The sequence below is a fragment of the Propithecus coquereli genome, unplaced genomic scaffold, assembly GCF_000956105.1.
Source record: "Propithecus coquereli isolate 6110/MARCELLA unplaced genomic scaffold, Pcoq_1.0 Scaffold27, whole genome shotgun sequence".
Lineage (NCBI taxonomy): Eukaryota > Metazoa > Chordata > Mammalia > Primates > Indriidae > Propithecus > Propithecus coquereli.
The window spans coordinates 10,065,601-10,088,828 of NW_012148285.1; the positions used below are offsets into that span (position 1 = coordinate 10,065,601).

Below are 23,228 nucleotides of genomic sequence, written 5' to 3' on the forward strand. Positions count from 1 at the left end.
CCTCGGCCTGCCAGAGAGCTAGGATTACAGGTGTGAGCCACCATGCCCGGCCAAGAATGGCTTCTTAGTGTTCTTCTGGCTTGCATTTCCTCGACTGTTCCTGGCGCTGGGCATACAAATACTGTGTCAATAACAAAAATAACTCCGTCACTGATCCCTTAACATGTTAATTGAGGGGGCAGGTGGAGACGTTCTGAGCACATCCTTCGCCCTCTGAAGTGATGTCAGAAGAACACCCACCCGTCCCCAATTGCTGTCCGATGAAGAGTATGGACTTGGCTGTGTCTGACATATCTGAACACGCTCTGCTGTTTTGTTGCTCCCCAAAGGGTGGGGAGAGCTTGGGTCCGGAGGGATGTGTTGACGGTGGGGAAAGTAGGAGGTTCTGCCCCGTCTGTGACCATCTCCGTCTGTCTCTTCGCTTCCAGACACCACCCAGATGAACAACGCAGTGCCCACCTCCCCCCTGCTCCAGCAGATGGGCCACCCACATTCGTACCCCAGCCTGGGCCAGATCTCCAACCCCTACGAACAGCAGCCGCCGGGGAAAGAGCTCAACAAGTACGCCTCCTTGAAGGCAGTCGGTAAGGGCCTCCGGATGGAGCTTTCTGTTTTCTTTCTCCTGTACTTCGCGGCTGCTTCTAGTCCTTCCTTGCTGTGTGGGGCAGAGCGTTCGCACGAGGGGCAGAAGGGGGGTGAGGGCTGTTTCCTGGGGAGGAGGCCCTGGATGCTCACCTGGTCCCCAGTGACACTTCAGCCCCTTCCTTACCCCCTCTCTGCCCTAGTGAATCCTCAGGGAAGCCTGACATAGAACCCGGGTCTCTTGGTCTCAGAAATGCCTTGCCTTTCAGTGGGTAAACACCCTTCGCCTGCGAAGTCCGTCCCATCTCTGAGAAGTCGGTAAACAGTGCACATTTTTACCCCAGGCAGCTTCTGCTCTCCAGGATGTAAATATTTACCAGGGCAGGCAGCCTGGAGCTACTCCTAATCCAGTTCTTACCAAGTGTGAGATGCTGCACTGGACCTTTTACACACGCTGTCTTATTTTCTCATAGTGACCCAAAGAGGAGAGAACGATATTATCCCAATTGTCGGATTTGGAAACTGGGACTCTAAGAGGCTAATTTTACTTGCCCCACATGGAGCAGTAGTGGTTGAAAGAGCTGGGAATTGAACCCTTGTTCTTATCACTCGAGGGCCAATGCTCCCACCACTGCCCTGGTTCTGCCCAGTCCATTCCGCGACCCATATGTGTGGGGGGGTGACAGTCACCCTGCAGTGACCGAGGCTCCTGAACAGTTTGCTCATAGCAGAGTTCTATCCAATGGAAGCACAGCCATGGCAAAGTTAGCGATTCCTGATTCGTGGTTGGCTGTGGCCCCTCAGGTTTTTTGCCTAAGCCAGTAGTTCCCACGTGCAGATGCCTTTTTCCAGAATTACCTGGAGAATAGGCAACATACCGATGCCCCAGTCCCACCCTAGAGAGTTTAACTGAACTGGTCGAGGATGGGGTTCAGACATGGGCATTTTTAAAGCCCTCTCTAGATGTTTCTCCAGGGCTGAGAGCCACTGATGAAAACCATGCTATCAGCCCCAGAGCCAGAAAAACCAGATCGCATCTCAAGTGCTTGCTTGGAACTTCTTTTTGTAATATCCCTAGAAATTCATATACATATGCATTCCTATATGTTCTTAATACAGAGGGAAATTCTTCTCCTTTCCTTCTCACTGTGTCCTGTGGGTTCTGTTTGTCCTCCCTGTTTCAGAGGAGAGATTTTAAACCCAGGCTCTCCACTTAACCTGCTCCTTCTCTGGGTTTATGCCTTGGGGAGCTAGAGAGAACCAGGCAGATGTGAGTTCGAATCCTAGCTCTGCTACTTACTGTCTGTGTATTCTTGGGCAACACTTAACCCCTTTTAAGGTCTCAGTCTTCCAATCTGTAAAATGGGCATAAAGGTGCCTGTGAGGTTAGCCAATGATGACTCATGTGATAGCCTACTAAAGGGTATTCATTCGACATTGATTTGTCACCTCCCTTCTCCAGTGCCCCACTGTCTTGCCACTGGTAGCCCCATGGCTGTACCCCTTCCTGATTTCCATCTGAGAGTATGCTCAGATCTCACGGGAAGGTCTTCCTCTCAAGTGTCTTTAAACAGTCTCCCTTTCAAACACAGGGTCCTTGCCTTTCCAGCAGAACTGACGTCAGAAGTCCCAGACTAATAAAACAATGCACTTTGGGTGGCATTCCATTTGATCGGTAGAGGTCCTTCTGCTCTTTAGCTATCTATAAAATTTATTCCCCCAGACTTTCAGCTCCTTGAAAACTTAGGGCAGGCCAGAAGACCCTATGGACCATGTGCTTTGTTTTATTATCAACTGCTCACCTTCTTTCCTTCACCCGCTGCCAAGCCCCTCATTAGAGAGGGGATGGGAGATTACTGATTGATTCCAGTATGAAATATCCTAATTCTGTTCTAAACCAACACCAGAGCCCAAAGCACAGATGCTATCATGTGTTTATGGTGGTGACCATAGTGTACACACATCGGATTCACAAAACTAGCATATTGGTGCCTAGCAGAGGGCCAGGCACATATCAGGTGCTTAATGTTTGTACCGGAAGTCTACCTTTGGGAAATTTATATTTCCCGATCTCCTAGGACTTCCAGATGGAATCACTGAAAGAAGGGTTGAATCAAATTTGTAATACAGGTTGTGCAGCCTGACACAGGCTTTTCTAAATCCGAAGCCTTGTAAGACCTTCCCTAGTGGTTACCCATATTGCATGTCGAATTTCTATGCCCAGCTCAACCCTCATTACACCCCATGACTGTAGATTCCTTCTATTCCATACTGTGTGTTTGCATAGCACATGCATCCTGAGCATGTTCAGATATACTCAGATATTACTAGGGAGGGATGAGGGCTGTTGCCTAGGAGAGCAAGAGTCGGGGCGTCTTTGCTGATGTCACTGTGGAAGTCTTCATAGGCTATTCGGTGGCCCACTTCCCTTTCTGAGCCTTGCAGCTAAGTGATAAATAGCATATGCTGTTATATTTTATTCTTCTTTAGGAGTAAAAAAAAAAATCAACCCAGATGTCTTTTCATTTTTAAACTGGTCACACTAGCCTATGCAACTCATTTCTTCAACTTAAGCTCAGCGTCCCTTCCCCTCAAACACCCAGTAAGTAGCTCTCTGGGAAAATAACAGATGGACATTCCAGCACAGCGCCTTAAATCTGTCCAGGATGCATGCAGGACTCCTGCACATAGCAAATGTCTGCAGTGCATTTGGAAAGAAATTTGCAGTATGAAAATCATTTGACACTCTTTAAGTAACCCTCTGTTCCGTAAATCAGGAACTCCTGAAATGTTTGTTGAATGAATGAATGATCTTGTCTTTGACAAGAATAATAATAAAAAAAAGAATAGCTTGGTTGTAAGGAAGCAGCTTAAATCTCCTCGAAAACTCTGAGGGATCTCACTGGGTGCACACCGCCCCCGCCCCCATCCTGGATGTGGTTGATGTGCACCGTTGGTGTTTCCTCCTCTTTTCTGACTACTGTGGGAGTTCTCAGGGCTGTCTCTGAGCCACAGATGGTCTTGTGAATCTGGAGGACCAGTTTAGAGCAGACTGAGGGACTGCTTGACCCAGTGGGTCACCCAGGAGTCCAGCCTCTGCCTGTACAAATAAAATGCAAATCCCATAATAAGTGTTCTTTCAAGGGTTCTTTATTAAGGCATAATGTGGCTTCATTAATAAAATCATTACTACTCAGGAGAGAGGTGGGTTTAAAAAATGCTTTACTGTTGAGAGCTCTGCCACCTTCAATAAACAGACTCATTTTCTAAAAATTTCAATTCAGTGACTCAGGGGAGGGTTAGACAGCGTTTAGGGTTAACTGCTTAGTTCAAAAATACCTCTAAAAAATACGTGTCTCTGGGAGGCTTTAATATCCAGAACACTAAGCAGATAGAGATTCTATCTCTAACCTTACTTAACTGTGTGACTTTGAGCTGGTCACCAAAACTCTTGCACTTCAGCTTCTGTGTGTGAAAAATGAGGAAGCTGAACTATATGGGCTCCAAGCTCCATTCCCATTTTAAAATTAGAAAATTGATTAATTCCACTCATTCTAGTTATTAGACTACCTGGGCCATTAAACACGTCCCATTCATTCACTGCCAATTTGGGCAAAGGGTGGTAACTGTTGGTTGTTCCTGAGACAAATTCGCCTTAAACCTGCCTTCCTTTCTTTTGTATTCTATTTTTGTTTGCTTATTGAAATCGTCCTCATTCATGTTTAAAGAGAGCTCTTTTTTTTCCTCTACAATTCAGGGTTTTGGGCGTGTACCATCTGGTCATATACAGCATGTGACTGCAGAATGGTCTCTGCTCCCAGGGAGTTCACTGCCCAGCTATCGGTAAACGATTAGCACGCGCTAGGAAATGTCAGGGGCTAAACCATATAGAAGTCTGTACAAGAAGGGATGATGGGTTGAATTATCATTCATTCATTCGATTCATTCATTCATTCTCCAAACATTGAGTCTGGTTTCCCTTGATTGCAGGTCCCACTGAGGCATGAGCCGAGTCTGTCCCATTTGTCAATGTTTCTCCATCACCCAGCACCTACCATGTGGGGTGCTTAGTAGATGCTCCCAATACCTATTTGTAAAATGGAGAAAACTGTCATGTGATAGGCACCTGATCAAGGCAGGAGCCCGAGATGATCAGCAAGGTACAGAATGTAGCATGGCCTCTGGCAGTGGTCAGGGCTGAGTGGAAGACCTAGCTCAGACATTGATCAAGTAACTGCAGAAATTATTTAACCTCCTCAGGTCTCAGTTTCCCCATCTGTAAAATGGAGATAATAATTATAATGCACAACTAAGGGCTTGGAAGGTTTAATGATATGGTGCAGGTAAAGTTCTCAGCCTGACACATAGCCAGCCCTTAGCAAATACTACAGCATATTCAAGTCTCAGACCAGAGTCATTTGCTGGTCATATTCTTCTTCTAATCTTCAAGATACACTGTTAACTTGATTAATATACATTGCCCAAATTTCATTTTGAGGGAGAGAGCTGGGTCCATATTCTTTACTCCAGTTTGATGGGAAAGACATTCATGAAAGTTAACTCACATCTCTTTAGATGGCTTTTCTGAGCCGTCCTAAGGACCAGCAAACAATCAGCCCAAACCTGTCCAATTTCCTCATCTCTAGTCTGGACGATACATGTGAATGCCCAGACATATGGGTGCTAGAGTCCATCAAAGAAAGGCTCAGTTTTGCTCAATTGACTCTCTTTACTAAGGCAAAAATGTGGATTTAAACATTTTAGAAACATTTTCCACCAAGGTTGAAGTTGAGAAGTGTCTTGTTATAGACTGAGCCAAAATGTATCCTGAAAATTCAGTTGAGCACACAAGTTTCCTGGCCTGAGCCACCCATGTGGTTATAATATGAGAACCTACCTGTGGTTCTTCAGAGGACAGTTTGCAAGACAGAGGTGTTTGTGAAAATATCCCTAAAGGTCACTTGACGGTTCAGAGAGAGATGGCTCCTGCCTCCGGAACTGGAAAAAAGTCACCCTTTCTTATAATTCCTGATGGGCTGTGCAAACAGCAGGCTGCTTGCACATTGGTATTTATCTCCTATTGACCCCTCATCCGGTGTTTCCTCTAGGTTTCTGAGGGTTGAACTCCTAGGCTACCAAAGGTTCCTGACCATGTGCCCTTAAGATGTCTCAGTGCAACCTTGGCCACCCAGTATAAGAGACAGGATGTACTAGCATCATTGATACAATGCTGTGTGCCTTCATTTTTAATTCTAAGTTTAATTTTATTTTAAGAAAACATTTTCTCTGCTGCTATTTGACAGACAATTGACTATTTTGCCAGAATCACATTGCATTTTCCAGTAGCACTTTTGCAAACCCTAGCAACAATGTGCTTTGATGTGGCAGGAGTTCCCTCTTTACTCCTGGAATCGTGCATGGAAACCCTAAGAAATGCATGGCGCTCTCAGCCAAGGATTGACCTCTGCTAGTTTGATTTTTATTAAAAGTTAGGGCAGAAAGGGGGTTAATACTACTGAACTCCCAAACAGCACACCTCTGTGGGAGGCATTATTTCCACCATTTTTCAGATGGGGAAACTGAGGCTCAGTGTAGTTAAGTAATTTTCCCATAATCACACTTTTAGTCAATGACAGAGCCAAGACTCATTCAAGAGTGTCTGACTCAGAATCCTATGTTCTTTCCATGAAACGATGCTGTCTTCTGCATAGCAATTTCTGGCATCTGAAGGAAACAACCAGGTAAAAGAATGGTTGTGGGTGGGCTATCCCCCATTTAGGGGGGAAGGGTGCTTACTAAAGTATTCATTGTTTTTCTTTGTTTGAAAGTAAAGGTTTTCCCATGATGCTGAGTATAACTGAGGTATATGCCACAGTTGAGGCACATTTTACATACAGTTCATAATTTTACAAAAATGTGTATGTTTGGGTCACCACATCCCAATAAAGATAGGAAATATTTTTATCACATTGAAAGTTCCCTCACATCCCCTTCCTTTCAATACCGTAGGTCCACCCACTCTTGATGAGCATTTTTCACCGAACGAATACTTATCTAATGTCCGTTGGTGTGATCAAGTGCATAGAGGACCCTTAACTACATGTTCTGTAGCCTGCGTGACATCTTATTAAATGCCCTTATTGTCAATGAATTTATGAAAGAGAACTTGTTACCGCCTTGTCAGAGCTAAGCCCTATATCTGAGGTACCGGGGACAGAGGTGACAGGGAGTGGTTGCTGCCTTCAAGGCAAGCAGTGATGGATTTGATTTGTGGGTAAGATGGTTCCTTGGAGTCAGTGACTCAGTGGCTCAGTCAGCCCGTGTCCACCCACACAGGAAGGTCTGGGGCCACGTCACTATTTCCAGATGACCCTGCCTTCAAGGGAGAAGAAACACCACGTCATCCCAGGCGGGTCCCACTTAATTTTAACTTCGTCACCCTTCTGTCACTCCATTTCCACTCATGTGAGTGATGAGCGTGTGGAGTTCAGACCCGCAGGGGGGATGTGGCAATTTGAGCATCCTTTGGCACGCCTGGGTGGCCAACCAGAAACATTTAAATGGGGCCGGATCTGTGCTCTATAATCATCCAGATCACAGACCGTTCCCTGCATCTCCTCTCAGCTGGCAGCCTGATATATCTCTGGAAATTGTGCCGAAATGTTGAGGACTTGCTCTTTCCAGGTAGATTCCTAAGAAAGGAAAGGGGAGCGAATAGCACACACTGATTGGTCAGGGTCCAGCCAATGAGGAGAAGCCTCATGGGTAGGTTTGCCCCACTTTACGTAAAACCCAATCTTACAGAAAAGAACTATCAAGAGGGTGTGGAGGGGCAGTGGAGGTATAGTTATGCCGTGGCCATGTGCACCATCCTTTATTCCATGAAAGGAGTCACCATGGACTTCTGTTAATAATGTTTGATCCCCCAGGGCTCATTCCGTACATCTGAAAAGGAATTCAATTTGGAGAAACTGATTTATAACGAACATTCCAGGCACACATCTGTTCTGTAAAGCAATATATGACTCATGATGGGATTCTCAGATAACAAGCTTGATCCCTTTAGCGATTAGGGGAGTTTCCATACCTTAGAAAGAGTGACCCTGTGGATAAAACTGAATTCATTCATTCATTCAACAATATTTTTAAAACACAGACTGTGTGCTGGGCGCTGTGGTTAGGCAGTCTCTACCCCACGGAGCTTACCACCCGGTATTTAAGGGTACAGTCAGCAGAGCCTGTCCCAACCTTGAATTTGGAGCTAATAATCTGACCCCTTTCAGGAGGGGGATTGCAATAAAACAGGATCAAAATTCATCTTTTGTCATCAGAGTATGTATGGTCTTTAGCCAAGGTGGGCTCCTGGAACTCAAATTTTCCTTTATTTCTAAGCACATTGAAAGTTAGAGCCAGTTTCTACTTGAGAGTTCTCTCTCTCTCTCTCTCTCTCTCTCTCTCTGCCTTATATAACTGAAAATATCTAGGCCTTTTTCAGGGCACTTCTTTTGATCTTCTGTTGGGTGTTAAGTAGATACTGTTTCAAGGCCTTGCAGAAAGAGGTACACACAGTTGCATGTTGACACCTGGCTCCTCCCCCTGTTCCCTGGGTGTCCTGAGGCCAGCTCCCCTGGGAGGCTGCAGCCGGGGCAGCCCGCAGCACCTGGGCATGAGGGCACAGCGACCCCAGGGCGCCCTGCAAACAGATCAGCATCTCTCGATTGTTATTTTTTTAGGAAGTTCTGATGGTGACTGGACCGTATCGACACTTAAGTCACCAAAAGGTACCGTACAGCTTTTCGTAGCTCTTGTGTCCAGGTGTTGTTGACTTGAGCATTAAGTGACAAAGGAACAGAGAGTCCTAGTGTCTGTGTGATCCATGCACATGTGTGTCTGCCTTGGGTGGCACCTGCAAGTCCGTCTGAGTTCCAGTGTGTAGGTGTTGTGTGTGTGTGTGTGTGTGTGTGTGTGCATGCACACGGGACACTTGTTGGACAATGTGCTCCGCCTTGCTCCCCAATATTCGTTGCCTGAAGGAAAACGCCCTATGAGAGACCGTCCCAGGTAAGGCAAAATACGTTGCTTTGTCCTCAGAAAGCTACAAAGGCAATATGGCAAAACACAAGGTAAATTAACGTGGGAGAAAGAACACAACTTCTGAGAAAGAGATAAATGCAAACAAGTTATTGGCCAAGGGTCTTGGGAATGATTAGCCTTTTAGGGAGCTGACCACTGTTTTCAGCTTTCCCGAGGCAGCCTGGGGAGCAGTGAGAGGGAAGGAGTTGGTGGACTTGAGTCTGTGAGTTAACTGGCTGGGTGGTTGGGCCAGGTGGTAGCTGTAATTAATATATTAGCTCCCTAATACGTGCCAGAGTGCTGGCCCTTTACATCACTTTATCGTTTAATTCTACGATGACCTGACTGTGTAGGTGTCACCATTCCCACTTAGAAATGAGGACACAACGTCTGAGCAAGGAGAAGTCTTGCTGGTCTCAAGTCACGTAGCTGCTAAGTGGTAGAGCTGCGGTTTGAACCTGCGTCTGCCTGACTCTTCTTCTAAGCTATTTCCCGCTGGGTGTGAGAGAAGCAGCTCTTTTGAGATCAGGCCAGAAATGCCGCTCTCTGCTTTCGTCACTCCTTCTGCTTTGTTGGATTTGGAGGTAGGAAGGATGTGGCTGACTCGAGGAGCTGGAGGTGGAACTCTAATGACCGACCTTGAACTGTGGGGAATTAGGAGACATTGCAGGGACCTGGGCAGGGACCTGGGCAGGGCCCTGGCATGGCCATTTTTGCCTTCTCAAAAGATCGTTCTGGCTTCTAAGTGGAGACTGGATTAGGGGAGCGTGGACTGGCGTTGGGGACCCCCACCAGGAGGCTCTTGCAGGCGGGCGGTGACTTGCAGTGGGGTGGGTAGAGGATGGAGAGAAGAAAGCGTAGTGGAGGGAGAATTGAGAGGCTGCAGGATGCAGTGAGTGAGTGGAGCAGAGGGGAGGAGGGACCGTTGGACCAGCGATTCTCACGTTGCAGCAGCTTGAGCACACATCAGCAACATTTGGAGGGGTGTTAAAACCTGGATTCCTGGGCCCCACCCTGGAACTTCTGATTCACTAATCCTCGGATGGAGCCCAAGGAGTTGGGTTGCTAACAGGTCCCAAGGTGATCCTGATGCTGCTAGTCTGGGACCACACTTTGAAAACCTCTGCAGTACAAATCATCTTGCTGGGAAACTACGACTCTTTGATTAGTTCTCCAGGTGTCATTTTATGAGCTGAAGGCTCTGAAGAGGGGCATTTGACCAGGGTCCCAGAGGCTCAGAAACAACCTGGGCTGTGGGGGTGAGGGGAGGAGGGTCCACTGTATTTCCTCACCAGGAAAGAGTTTTCCATCAGTGTGTTTAAAGAGAATCCTCCGGCTACCCAGTTGTTGCCTTGTGAGAGACAGATTTTTGGGTTTTGCGTTAGATAATAACTGTTCACATGTCAAAGTCCATTTTTAGAAATACAAACAATTTAGAACATGACAGACCTACTAATTTGAGGCATAAACTTTTTTTTTTCTCTCTCTCCCCTGTGAAAAACAAAGCCATTATGATCCCCGTGACAGCATTTGGAGGCAGTCTGCATCTCTGTCCTTAGATCAGCTTGTTGTTGTCTGATGGATTTAGAACATATTTCAGGACGGGTCAAAAGCAGGGGCTTGGGAGCTGTTTTCTACCCAAACCAAGTTAACTTCTCTTATCTTGTTAAATGCACATTTATTTATGCTGTCTTGTCTCGGGAGGGAAACAGGCACCCCAGCGAGGCCAGGTCCAAGTTCCTCTGGGGTCATTGTGCCTCTAGTGGTCTCTACTTAACCTGCAGACCCAGAGCCTAGAGGAGGTGTGGTAACAAGGTTGGGGGGAGGGGAGTGTATGCCCTCACCCCCTCCACATGTTCCCACTTTCTTAAAAGCGAGAGACAAGCTGGATGTGACGGGCTCAGACTCAGACACCCCTGGGTTCCAATCCTGACCCCAATATCGTTTGCTAGTCTCGTTCTCCTCAGCAACTTATTCAACCTCTCTGAGCCCCTATTTCCTGATCTGCAAAACAGAGACAATCATGTCACCTACCTCCTAGGTCATTGCAAGTTAAACCATTTAAAACGTGTCACCGTCCCTGGCGTGTGGAAAATGATAAATGCATGTAGGTTGTTACTGGTATTATTATTACTGTTGTCATCAGGTGAGCAAATTAAAGCCTTCGAAAAATCCTGTGATAATGAAAACTGGTAAACTCTGTTTAACCTACCATTTCCCACATGCTTTTTGTCGCGGCCCGGATTGCAGAACGGGGGATGGACACAGAAAGAAACACACAGACACACACACAAGACGTACAAGACTGAAGTAGTAAATTCTACCAGTCGCTTTATTCTTATACTTTTCTCTGTCTGGCAGCTACTTCCTGGTACGTGACTACCTTGGGCGCCCTGAGGAAAATACATTTTCATTCCTTCCTGACGATTGCTTAAGGGAAGCAGACGTTTGCATCTTAACTTCTTGCATCTTAACTTCTTCATCTCATTACCGTATGCAGGACAATGAGAGCCTTGGCTTGTTTGCAAGACCCCAGGCGCTTGGTTATCTGTCATAAAGCTATCTGTCATGAGGAATAGTTCTGTTTGGCCAACAGGCCGGGCCTGGGCCTATTGACCTCTGGTGCTAAGGAGAGCACACCCAGTTTCGCTGACTCTGGGCTTAAGCCAATTTTCCCAGGGACGGTCCCTACACTTTTGGCATCCGATCTCTTTTCTCTTTAGAAAAACCAGTGAACATCTTAATATCCGGTGGTGTGTAGGTTGCTGGGAACCTACTTTGGGAACATAGTGCATTAGGCGGGGACTTAAGTAGAGGGGTGGGTGTCACCTGGGGCGGTAGGATAAGGAAGGAGAAAGGACAAGGTGCCTGAAGGTACCAGTTTCCTGCTGCCACCTGCATTGACTATAACGCAGGAGAAGGGGATGTGTCTGCCAGGACCGGAGATGCAAGCGTCAAACTAGCGTGCACGACTCAGTTTCCACTACCTAGGGCTTCCCGTGCAAAGTGCCCCCTAGTGGTCACTGCTGTTGATCTGCCCATGCCCAGCCTGGGGAACACCTGTCCTGTTTGTTTAAATCCCACCGTGGAAGACACCACCTCAAGCCCTGCAGACTGTCCTATTTGAGATGAAGCCATGTCTTTGGAAATCGGTTCCTTTTGCAAAATGAATCTTAAAACCTGATTCAGTCCAGTGCCAGGGTGAAGCAATCAAGTTGGGGGAAGCTGCCAGCATAGAACTGTGATTTAATCCCTCCGCTTCCGAGTGGAATCAGCCTCTGTGCTCTTTCCCAAGCTGCTTACGTGCTCCAGACTTCCGCTTCTGCCATTGCCAAAACAGTGGCCGTGAGAGTATCCACTCTCCCTAGGGTTGGAGGGAGTAACTCTGAGACAAGGCGAGTGCCGTAAAGTGCTTAGCACAAGGCTTGGTGTGTAACAGGTGCTAAATAAGTATGAAAGAGTCCAGTACTCACAAAGTTTCCATTCGCCTCTGCTGCGGAGATAATTGAGTCTTTCAGAAAGAAATACACTTCACTTAGCTTTTCTGCCTTGACAGACGAAGAAACGGGGTCCCCATGAGAAAACTTAGGTTGCCTAAAGCCACACAAGAAAGTTACATCACAATAGGACCAGAATCAAGACCTCAAAGAGGGGCTTAAGGACTTGACCCAGAAGCACCGGAGATGCTTGTTCCAAATGCGAATCCTGGGCCCACTCACTCCTAAGGAATTGGAACCTCTCAACATGGGGTCCCCGCCTATTCATTTTAAAAATGCATCTCCTGGGTGACTCTTATGTACATGAAAGTTTAGACCTAACTTTTCCTAAGCCTCCATCCTAGATGCAAACACAGTTTGCAGTAGAGCACCAATTTTCACATGCCAGCATTTCTCCCAACATGATCATGTACTTTTGCTGTTCGCTGCGATAAAACTGTTTTCTTAGTGGTGGTTTGAGCCGGGGCTGTAGCTGGAAGGTAAGAAGAGCATTAGAGGTGAATAGTCTTGGATTTGGTTTCCTGCTCTGTCACTTATTAGCAGGGACAGCGTAATTTGGCAGCCAAATTATTCAACATCTCCAGGCCTTAGTTCCTTCATCTGTCACATGGGAAGAATGATACTGCATTGTCATCTTTGTATAACACATTGACTGCCACACAGAAAAACCAGAAACTTTTCTCTGGGGCCACATTGTTTTATTATGAAAATAGAATAAAAACTTTGAGTATAGTGTAAAGGTAAACATAAATAGAAAAATGAAATGTATTGACTTCTATTCACTTAATCCACGTTTTTAGAATTAAATTGTCAATATTAATTGTAACAATAAGAGCATCAACAAGTAAGATTTTATATGTGCTTCACATGGCCCCAGGGTCAAAACTAAAGTGAGTCAAATACAACTCTCATGGCAGTTAATGTGTTAAGAGAGTTTAAATGAGACAATGTAGGTGAAATGGGTTAAAATAGTGTCTAGGCCATAGTATTCAATAAGTCCTACTTCTTTTTTTCTTCTAAGAAAATTGAGGTAGCCCAGTGGGAAATGTTCACTGAAGAGATGCTATGGAAGGCATGAGACAATAGGCAGTGTGTGATAGGGTTACGGTTCCGCTGGCGTGCACACATCCTATATACCGTCCTGGGGGAACACCCACCTAAAGGCAGCTTTAAAACATTACTTCATGAAATTCAGTCTTTTGCAATTTCCTGATTTGGGTTATTGGTTTGGTAGTGAGCAGTAGGGTACAGAGAAGGTGGAAGATAGGAGGGTGATGTGAGGTGAAGTTTTTTAATAAAAATCAAATCCCACCCGTTCCTGAGTTCATCCCTTTTTGAAAAGCACACAGCAAGCGCTAGAGTTTTGATGAGCTTCGTTGGGAACCCATAGGGCGTGAAATGAATCAGTGGAGAGGGTTCTCTGGTTTTCAGAAAATAGTGTTGCATCGAGAGTACAATAAATATTTGACTAGTTTGAAAGTATGTCCCTCTGAGGCTAAGCCAGCCGGATCCCGCCCATTCCAAAGCCGCCCCACGTGATGCCCACAACACATAGAAGGGACACGGCATACCTTTTGTTAATAAATTATTAAATGAAGTGGGCATAGCATTCAAAGGGAATCTTGTCTTTTCTGAAGAGTAACTGGGAAATATTATAGAAAATCAACCAGATGGAAGTCAGGGGACCCAGTGCTGCTTCTGCCCATCTGGTGTCTGTGAGTGTGGTGTTAAAGTTACCTCTCCTAAAAAAATGGAAAGTTTAGGATTATTGACCTTTTTGGCCCTCTTGACCTCTATAAGTAAAGATCCCAGGCTTTGCTCTGATTAGTTCATCCACCTTTAAACAAATTGTTATGGGGAGGGCAGTGAAATGGGGCATGGCTGGAGGGTGGGGGAGAAGAGGGGGCTGTTGTCCAAACCCATAGAGTAAGAATAGGGCAGAGGTGGATCCCACCTGAAAGTTGGGGGCTCTTCCTGGAAGTAGGGTGAATGAATGATTGGTATTTGTATCAGTTATCTATTGCCACAATAACACTGTGTAACAAAGGACCCCAAATCTCATGGCTTATAATTTATTTAGATCAGGAGTTTATGTGCCAGGCACTTTTGCCGATGTGGGAGGTTCTTCGAGTCTCAGCGGAGTTCACACATCTGTCTGGGAGTTGGCTGGACGTGCTGCTCCAGGCTGGTTTGAGGCGGAACGACTGGGCCTGTGCTCTACACGTCTCATCCTCGGAGGGGGCAGCCGGACATGCTCTCGTGATGATGGCAGAGGTGCAAGAGAGTGACCCAAACCAGCAAGCACTTCTCCAAACTTGTGTGTCCTGTCTGCTGACACCCATCGGTCACACGAATGAACTCAGAATCCATTGGTGGAGACACAAGAGCCTCCTCTTTGTCTTTTTTGGAGAAGTTTCAAAGTCACATGGACAAGAGTGAAAAGCGTGGATACAGGAGGAGGGAAGGACAAAGAATTGATTCACGTGTTAATCTAGCATAGGATCCCAAATCTTGAATTCTCTACTTTGAGATGATCCCAGGAAGCTACAGCCAAGGGGAAGGTGGCAAGTAGCACTCAGGATTTTTACCCTTAATTTGTTTTGTTTTAAAAACCTCCAGTTGAACAAAATTTTACCAGTTGGGAGGATGATCAGAAGACCACGCAGTGCATTTTTGGAAAGACATGTCTGCATGTACAGAGCACCCAAGCAGGATGCATGGAAAGGGAGCCAGGGAACAGTTTCGTCCAGGGCCCGGTGGTGGCGGCAGCTCTGTGGTCAGCCAGGGCTGCAGTGTGAGCCTGTCCACCTTTGTTCAACAGCCTTTCAGAAAATGGTGACTGTGTGGCAGAACTGCCTAAGGGGAAAGAGGAAGGCCTGAGGTTTCAGAGGGCTGTCAGCAGCAGCAAGAGGAAATTCACAAGAGATTCACAGAGAGCTCCTGGCAGCCACAACAAAGGTGGCTTTTGGTACAACCTGGACAGCCTTCATGCAAAGCCCAACCCAGGCACTGTTTTAGCAAAGGTAGCAATCGTTCCTGTCGGGAGCTTTCGGGGTTAGGACAAAAAAGGGCCAGGCTCCTAGACACACTTTCTTGTTTTCTCTCTCAGAGAGATAAGGCTTCTGGAAAGATACCGTGCCCTGTGGGGAGGGCTGGATGCCCTGAACTTCCATAGGACCTGCCTCATATGCGATGATTTCCCCTACTTATGCCTCTGCAGCAAGGGCTTGGACCAGGTAAAGTGGGGCTAATTTGCCATAAAGACAGACCTTTGTATCTCCTCCTTAGCCCTTTCCTGCTTGGGAAGCTTGGTTTTTTTTTTCCTGCCTTTCTTCTTTCTGCCTGGTGAGACAGCCTCAGGAATCTGCGCAGCTTTGTAGCACGTGTTTCAAAAGAAGAGAGAAATACCTGTGCATTTCTTTTAAACAGCATGAACTCTTTTTAATTCAGCTTGTGAAGAAGAAAAAGAAGAAAACAAGCAGACACCCAGAAAACATTCTTCTATAAGTTAAAGTAAATACTGTCCCACAGTGCCAAAAGGTCCCACAAATACAGTGGCTCAAGAGAAAGAAGTATATTTCCTTTTTTAAAAACAGCTTTATTGAGATATAATTCATATATCATACAACTCATTTAAAGTGTACAATTCAATGGGTTTTGGTATGTTCACGGAGTCGTACAACCACACCACAATCAATTTGGGGACATTTTCATCACCCCCCTAAAAAACTTCATAACCATTAGGAGGCATTTCCCATTCCTCCCTCGCCCCATCCCAGCTATCCTCTCCCTGCTACTCCCTGGCCCCAGGCAATCACGTGTCTGCTTTCTGTCTCTCTCTATTTTATTAGACACTTCTTTCTCATGTCATAGTCCCAAAGCAGGTAGTCCCGGTTGGTGGGACAGCTCTGCTCCAAGTGGTCACTCAGGGACCCAGGTTCCTCCAGCCTTGTTGCACGGCCACCCTTACCATATTGCCCTCATCCATGTTGTTATAGGTGGTTTCCGTCACAGCATAACTCTAGCCTCTGGGAAGGGAAGGAGAGGACACTCAGGATAAGTAAACTTTTTTTTAAGCAAATAAGGTGAAGTGGAAGTTGGACGTATCGCTTTTGCTAGCATTCCACTGGTGCACGATCAGTCACATGGCAAAATATAGATTCTAAGAAGTCTGGGAAATCTAGCTGGGAGTTGAGTGACCTTGTGCCCAAGAAAAAAGGTAGAGCAGGTCTGATCTGGGAGATAAGCAGTTGGCTACAGCATCTTCTCAGAGGGGGATACGCATTAGAGGAGTCCTACCATGCACCAGGTATAACGTTCTGAGCTTTTACATGTCTTGTTTCAATTACCTCTTCATTGCACTCTGCAAAGTAGATTTTATTATCCTCATTTTATAATCTTTTTATTTTCTAACAATGACAGCAATAGCAGCTATCAACTGTTGAATACCTACCAAGAGGCAATGCCGTTGGTACTTGACATGATACAAGGTGATTTGTCTACGTGATTTTTTCAATACCCTCAACTCCTCTGCCACATGGGCCTTGTTATTTTATTTTCAGGTTTATAGATGAAGCTTAGAAGGTTAGGTGACTTTCCTCAGGTCTCAAGCCTGTAAGTGGAAGAGTTGGGATTTGAGCCCAGATCCCTCTCCTCTCCAAGTTGATGCTCTTTCCTCCATATTGTAAAGAAGATTTTACAGTCATGAACATCCGATGCTCATACTTCCAGTCTTTGTTTTCTGTTGTATAAACCTGGTGCATTGAATCCTTCAAGCTCTCAGCCTCATTAGTTCCTCGTCCCTTCTCAACAGTCCCAGATCTCACTGCCTTGCCTGGCAAGACTAGGGGCTCTACTATGGTTTTCAAGAACTTGGTGTAGGATTCAGAACCAATGCTTTAGCTCTTCATCATCATCGAAAAAGAGAGGATTGTAGAAGCACAAGGAAAAGAAATATTGATTAGTATCTCAAAAAATGATCTCTACGTTATCCTGGGGGAATCGGTGTGAAGTGGTGTGAGGATCCTACCTCTTTGGCGCAAAGGACCAATTAAGCGAGAAAAACATGTGGGATGTTCCTGGGGATTGTCTGGACTGATGACAGAGAAACCTCAGTCTTCTCTCGGTTCTGTGAGAAGCGTGCAGCTCTTTCACCCAGCCCTGTGATAGGATGCCAACTTCCGGTCTGCGACTGGCCAGTCTCTCTCTAGCCAAGGTCAGCACAGCTCGGAGGATGCGAGATCCACACCTCTTTAATGCAGCGGCCGACCTCAGCACTGCACAAACCAGACCTGGCGGGGAGCCTGACGTCACCCCCAGCTCTTTCCTCTTGCCCCACCTTAAGGAAGAAAAAGATAAACATGTTTTGCCTTGAGGGTGAATCTGGGGCTTCATTAAACTTTTGGCTGTGACATTTTGATGTTTTCCCTTGAAAATATGATATTTACATGTGTGTCCCAATCCCTGAAGAAGATAAAGCATCCTGACCATTTCTAATATTTTAAAGAATGTCATTGGAATTGAAATATCTTCAGTGCTTTCCTTCCCTCATCAAGAGCATATCGTTCCCCCGCTACTGTGTGCCAGGCCCTGGCCTTGGTGTTGGGGATACAGCAGTGAGCAGAACAGACACAATCTCTGTCCTAAGAGGAGCTTGTGTTCTAGTCCAGGAAGACAGAAACTTCGTAAGTAATGAAGAAAGATAATTTTATATGGTAATACAGGATTTCAACATATTAAAATAGAGGTCATAAGAGCAACTGGTGGGGCTGTCTTCTTTGGGTCATTAGGAGGGTGTTTCAGGAGGTGGCCTTCGGTTAGAGGACAGAATGACAAGAAGGAGCATTTTGGCAGGGGAGACCACAGGGACAAGGCCCAAAGACCCTGAGATGGTGATAAACTTGGTGTGTTCAGGAACACAGGAATGTCATGTGTGGTTGAGGAGCGTTCCCCAAGTCCATGTCCACTCGGAACCTCAGGTTGTGAACGCACGTGGAACTAGGGTCTTTGTAGATGTAATCAAGTTAAAATAAGGTCACACTGGATAAATGTGGACCCTAATCCGATGACTCATGGCCCTATAAGAAGAGAGAAATTTGGACTTGCATGCATGCATGCACGCACAGGGAGAGAAAATGGCCATGTGCAGCCAGAGGCGGAGATTGGAGTGATGCAGCTGCAAGGCAAGAGATGCCAAGGATTGCCAGCAACCACCAGAAACTAGGAGGGGCAAGGAAGGATCCTTCACTAGCACCTTCAGAAGAACCGTGGCCCTGCTGGAACCTTGATGGCAGACCTTGATGGCATTCAGAACTGTGTGGGAATTAATTTCTATTGTTTTAAGTCACCCAGTTTGTGGTACTTTGTTACGGCAGCCCTAGGAAACTAATAATACACCCTGTGATGTGTGTACAATAGGGATGGAAGAGAGGAGAGTGGGAAAGTGGCCAGAGTCTGGGTCATGCAGACCTTGGGGACCACTACAAAGGATTTAAATTTTATTTTTAAGTGAGATGGGAAGATTAATCACTGCGTTTCATCATATTCTTGAATCAAAGACAGAGACTGATATGGAAATGTGAAAGCTTTGGTTGCGAGGCATCACTTACCAGGTGAAACCCGTCACTGGAGACACAAGAATATCACCCAGTGAGAACGAGCTGTAGGAACCCCTCCTTAGGACGTCTTTGGCCCAAGGAAAGGAGGTAGGTGGGAGGCCACCTGCCGAGACCCTCAGATGTGCAGCTTGTTTTGAAACTGGTTATTACCTTCACATTCTCCATTTCCACGGAAGCGAGGCTCCATCTCGCCCCGCACCTGTACAAGTGTCTGCTGCTAATTAAGAGAGAGACAGATGGAGGAAGGTATAGTTTAATTTTACAGCCCCAGTTTCTTCAAGGCAATTAGGTGCATTGGAAGGAAAGTACCTTTTCTTTCTTTTTTCCTCTTTTTTAAATGAAGAAAAATCAAACTGGAGAGGGCTGGTGTTGTTGAAAGGCTCACACATCTGTTTCCTGGTTGGTTTGTCAGCCATCTGCCCACGAGGTACTGGGGCTGATTAGGTTAATGCATTTATTAATGGGGCCTACAAGACTGTTCAATGAATCTGTGATTTCTTTGACAAGGAGCTTTTTAATATACCGAAACAGGGACCACACTGCACAAAGCCGAGAGTGGCCAGGTAAGCATTTCTTCCCCTCGCCTGGCTCCAAATCAGAGGGGACAAGAAACATTACGAAAAAGGGATTTCATGAAAACTGCATTTCCAGTTTATGGGAATGGTTTATTCGCCGAACCTCCAACTACCTCCTTGTTGTTGAAATAATCTTGAAAATATCTCTTTGGAGGACAGTTTCATGCCCCAGGCACCAAATCTGTGCCTGTGCTGCCCTTCTCTAAAACCCTTCAGAGTTCCATGAGGGAGGATGCTGAGACAGATCGGTCCATGTGAACGATATCATCTTGCCTATAGGACACAAGGTGATATGAGGACACCTTGCTTCTTCACTCTACCACACAGACACACTTTCAGTTTCCTGAAGCTACTCTTCTCCTTCTCAATTCAAAGCTTTTGCAAATGCTGTCATGTATCAGTTATCGACTGCTGTGTAACAAACAACTCCAAAGCTTAGTGGCTTAATGTAGCAACCATTTACTGGGATCATGATTTTGGATCTACTGGACAGCTGTTCTGGTTTGAGCTGGATTGGCCACTTTTGACTGGACTTGCTCTATATCTGTGGTCAGCTGATGGCTATAAGATCCAGCCAGAGCTACCTGAAGGTATAGAATGTCAAAACCAAAAGGGTGCCACCTTAAGCAATTCAGGATATTTCAGGAATGTGTGCTCTTCACATCTTAGTGGCAGATTCCAAGATTCCTTTTGGCTTTGACATTCTATACCTTCAGGTAGCTCTGGAATTTAGAGAAAGGGGAACTTTCTCTGGAAAGACTATATCAGTCAGGGCTATTTAGATTACAAGGAATAGAAAGCCAACTTAACCTGTATTTCACCTAGGAAGTTAATGTGTGGCTTCCAGGGGTGTTATTTTAAGAAGGAGTCTGTGTGGAGGCCAGGCCTGCCAGGAAAGAGTGCTGTGACCAATGAGTGATGTCTACCATGGACACATCAGGAGCAAGTGGGACACATTTTGGTTTCAGTTCTAAAAACAAAGCTTTTCCTCTATGGCCTTTCAAATATTGTTGACTGAACTTAGCTTCTACCTTGGCTCAGCCATCAGCTATGGGTAACCTTAGCTCCATCGTTTTATGAGCTTGACTGTTTCCTAACTTGTCAAGCAGGAGTAATAGCTGTCGTCTTTTCTAACTTTGTTGGTGAAAGGATCAAATGAGAAAAGAAACATGGAACTATGACGGTCTCCTTAAGTTTATATATATTTGCACATGCAACACTATGGATGTTAAAAGTGTGCATGAAAGAACAGCAAATATTTCTGGTCTCCTGAGAGATGTAAGTTCAAAAGTTTATGGTTAAGAAATTAATTTAAAAAGTGTGTAGAGAATCTTATCATAAAAGAATTCCAAGAGAAAATAAAGGGAAGTCATTTATTTTATTTTATTTTGTTAAAAAATAGAGAAATAAGGAAAGAAAGAAAGAGAAGTAAAAAAGGAATGAAGGGAGGGAGGGAGGGAAGATGAAAGGAAGGAAGAAAGGAAGGAAAGATGGAAGGAAGGAAGGAAGGAAGGAAGAATGCAGCAGAGAGAGTGGTGAAATTGAGTGGAAATTGGTATAATGCTTTTGCAAACTAGTTGGCAATATGTATCAAGAGACTTAACAATGTTTATACTCTATGGCCAAATAATTTTGCTTTTGATAATCCAGATCAGAGTCAGCAAAATTTTTCTGGATAGCCAATATTTCAAGCTGTGGAGGCCACAAAGTTTCTGACACAAGTACTCAATTCTACCACAGCAGAGCAAAAGCAGCCATAGACCACACATAAATCAATATGTATGGCTTTGTTTCCAACAAAACTTACAAAAATAGGTCATGGCCAGATTTGGCCTGTGGGCCATAGTTTGCCAATCCCTGACATAAACTAAGAAAATATTTTTATAATTATTCTAAATTTTAAATATAAAGAGAAGTATAAGCCAAAACGTTCTCATCTCAGCCTTATTTGTAATAGAAAATATTGATACAACTGTTCATCCATAGAAAGACTGATTAATTTTGATAGTTCTGCTCAATGAATTATTTTGTAGGAATTAAAATGCTGTTTGTTAGTAATTTATAACAACTTGGAGAAATGCTTGATAGAATGTTACACGAACGATTGAAACAAATTTATTTATAATGATATTGGTGATGAACACCTAAGCACTTTACGCACATTATATCATTTAACTCTCCAAAAAACCCTATGAAGTTTGCTTTTTTATTTTATTGTTACTACTTTCCTTATGCAGAAGCTGATGGTAATAAAAGTTCAGCATTTAGCCAAAGTTACGCGGCCAGCAGAGTTGGGACGTAAACGTGGGTCTGCTTAACTGGAGAAAAGCCAAAGCAAAAGCAAGCGCATAAACCAAGAAAAATCCTACCTTAAACTCTGTTTAGTAAAAAGACCAGAAGAAACTACACCCAAAAGTTGACATCGGCTGTCTTGATTCACGGGTGATAGATTTGAAGATTTCATAACATGTTCAGTATTTTCTGTACTGTGAATGTGTCATTTTAATAATGAAGAAGCAACACTTGGATTTTATAGGAAAGCCAAGGGTGGCAGAATGCTAGGTGGAACCGTGGTGGGAGAAGTGTCTTTTGGGGGTGGGGGGATCTAGAGATTCCCTTGGGGACGTGCCCTTAACCCTCTTGGTCCTGCTCTTATTTGTGAAAAGCACATGGCGCTGCCCTTCCCTCTGTTGTGGTCCAGGTGGAGTTTCTAGTGTGTCTTGTTTGGACTGTTGGCCCATTTTTATGCTGTTCTCTCAGGTTGGCCTGCCAATCCCTAACTGTCTCTTTCTCTCTTCTCTCTCTCTCTCCCTCTCTCTGCTCCCTCCTGCCCTACCTTGTCCACCTGTCCCACTGCCCAGCCGACAAGGTCAATGATGACTTCTACTCCAAGCGACGGCACCTGGCTGAGCTGGCCTCCAAGGGGAACTTACCTCTGCACCCCGTAAGAGTGGAGGACGAGCCGCGGGCCTTCAGCCCCGAGCATGGTCCTGCCAAGCAGAATGGACAGAAGTCCCGCACCAATAAGATGCCCCCGCACCCCCTGGCCTACAACTCCACCGCCAACTTTAAGGGCTGGGACCCCAACGAGCAATCTCTGCGGCGGCAGGCGTACGGCAACAAGGGCAAGCTTGGCACAGCCGAGTCGGGCTCCAGCGACCCCTTGGGAACTCGCACCCAGCACTACCCACCCCCACAGCCATACTTCATCACCAACAGCAAAACAGAAGTGACTGTCTGAGCATTCACGACAGGGAGCACCCTGGAGACCACACTCAACTGAGAGGCAAAAAATAAATCCTGGCCACACCCTCCCTGTCCCCCGCTCCCGACACACACACCCACACACCCACCCTCAACGAGAACCGACTCTAAACCTACTGGTGACACGGAATCGTGCTTTTCCTGGGTCATGCCGAACACGTGTCGGTGGGCAGCTGAGGAAGACTAAAGCATGGACATTCAGCAATACAGCAAAGGAGAAACTGAGGCACGCTCTTTCAACTTCAGGCCCAAGGTGGCCAACTCACATGCCCAAAACGATGGGGCTAATTTTTCTTTTCTTCCTAACTTGAAACTGAAATCCATGATTAAAAAAAAAAAAAAGTAGCACAATTTAGAGAAAGTGTCCATTTGAGCACATACACAATTTACCACTTGCTGTCTGTTTCTGGGTAAAAAGAGCCAGGGTGAAAGGGGGTGTAGAGAGGTAGGGTGGACACAAGAGAAGAGTGTATTTGAGAAGAGGAGTTGTTTGGGGAGGAATTTGCCCATATCATAAGCATTTTTCTAATCCCAAGAAGGAGTGACATGAATGCCAAATTTTGAGGAGTATCAGACAGTAACTGGACCCCAACCATTATATTTATAATACTTTTCATATC

General features: G+C 45.5%; 1 protein-coding gene across 1 annotated transcript in view; it reads left to right on the forward strand.

The window, feature by feature from the left end:
• The window catches only part of SHISA9 (shisa family member 9), a 254,482-nt gene extending 231,897 nt beyond the window's left edge, over positions 1-22,585 (forward strand). The window contains exons 3-5 of the mRNA XM_012647617.1: positions 429-584; positions 8,316-8,363; positions 22,206-22,585. Coding sequence (XP_012503071.1) covers positions 429-584; positions 8,316-8,363; positions 22,206-22,585 — 584 coding nt within the window. The remainder of the gene's footprint in view (positions 1-428; positions 585-8,315; positions 8,364-22,205) is intronic.
• The last annotated feature ends 643 nt before the right edge of the window (positions 22,586-23,228 follow it).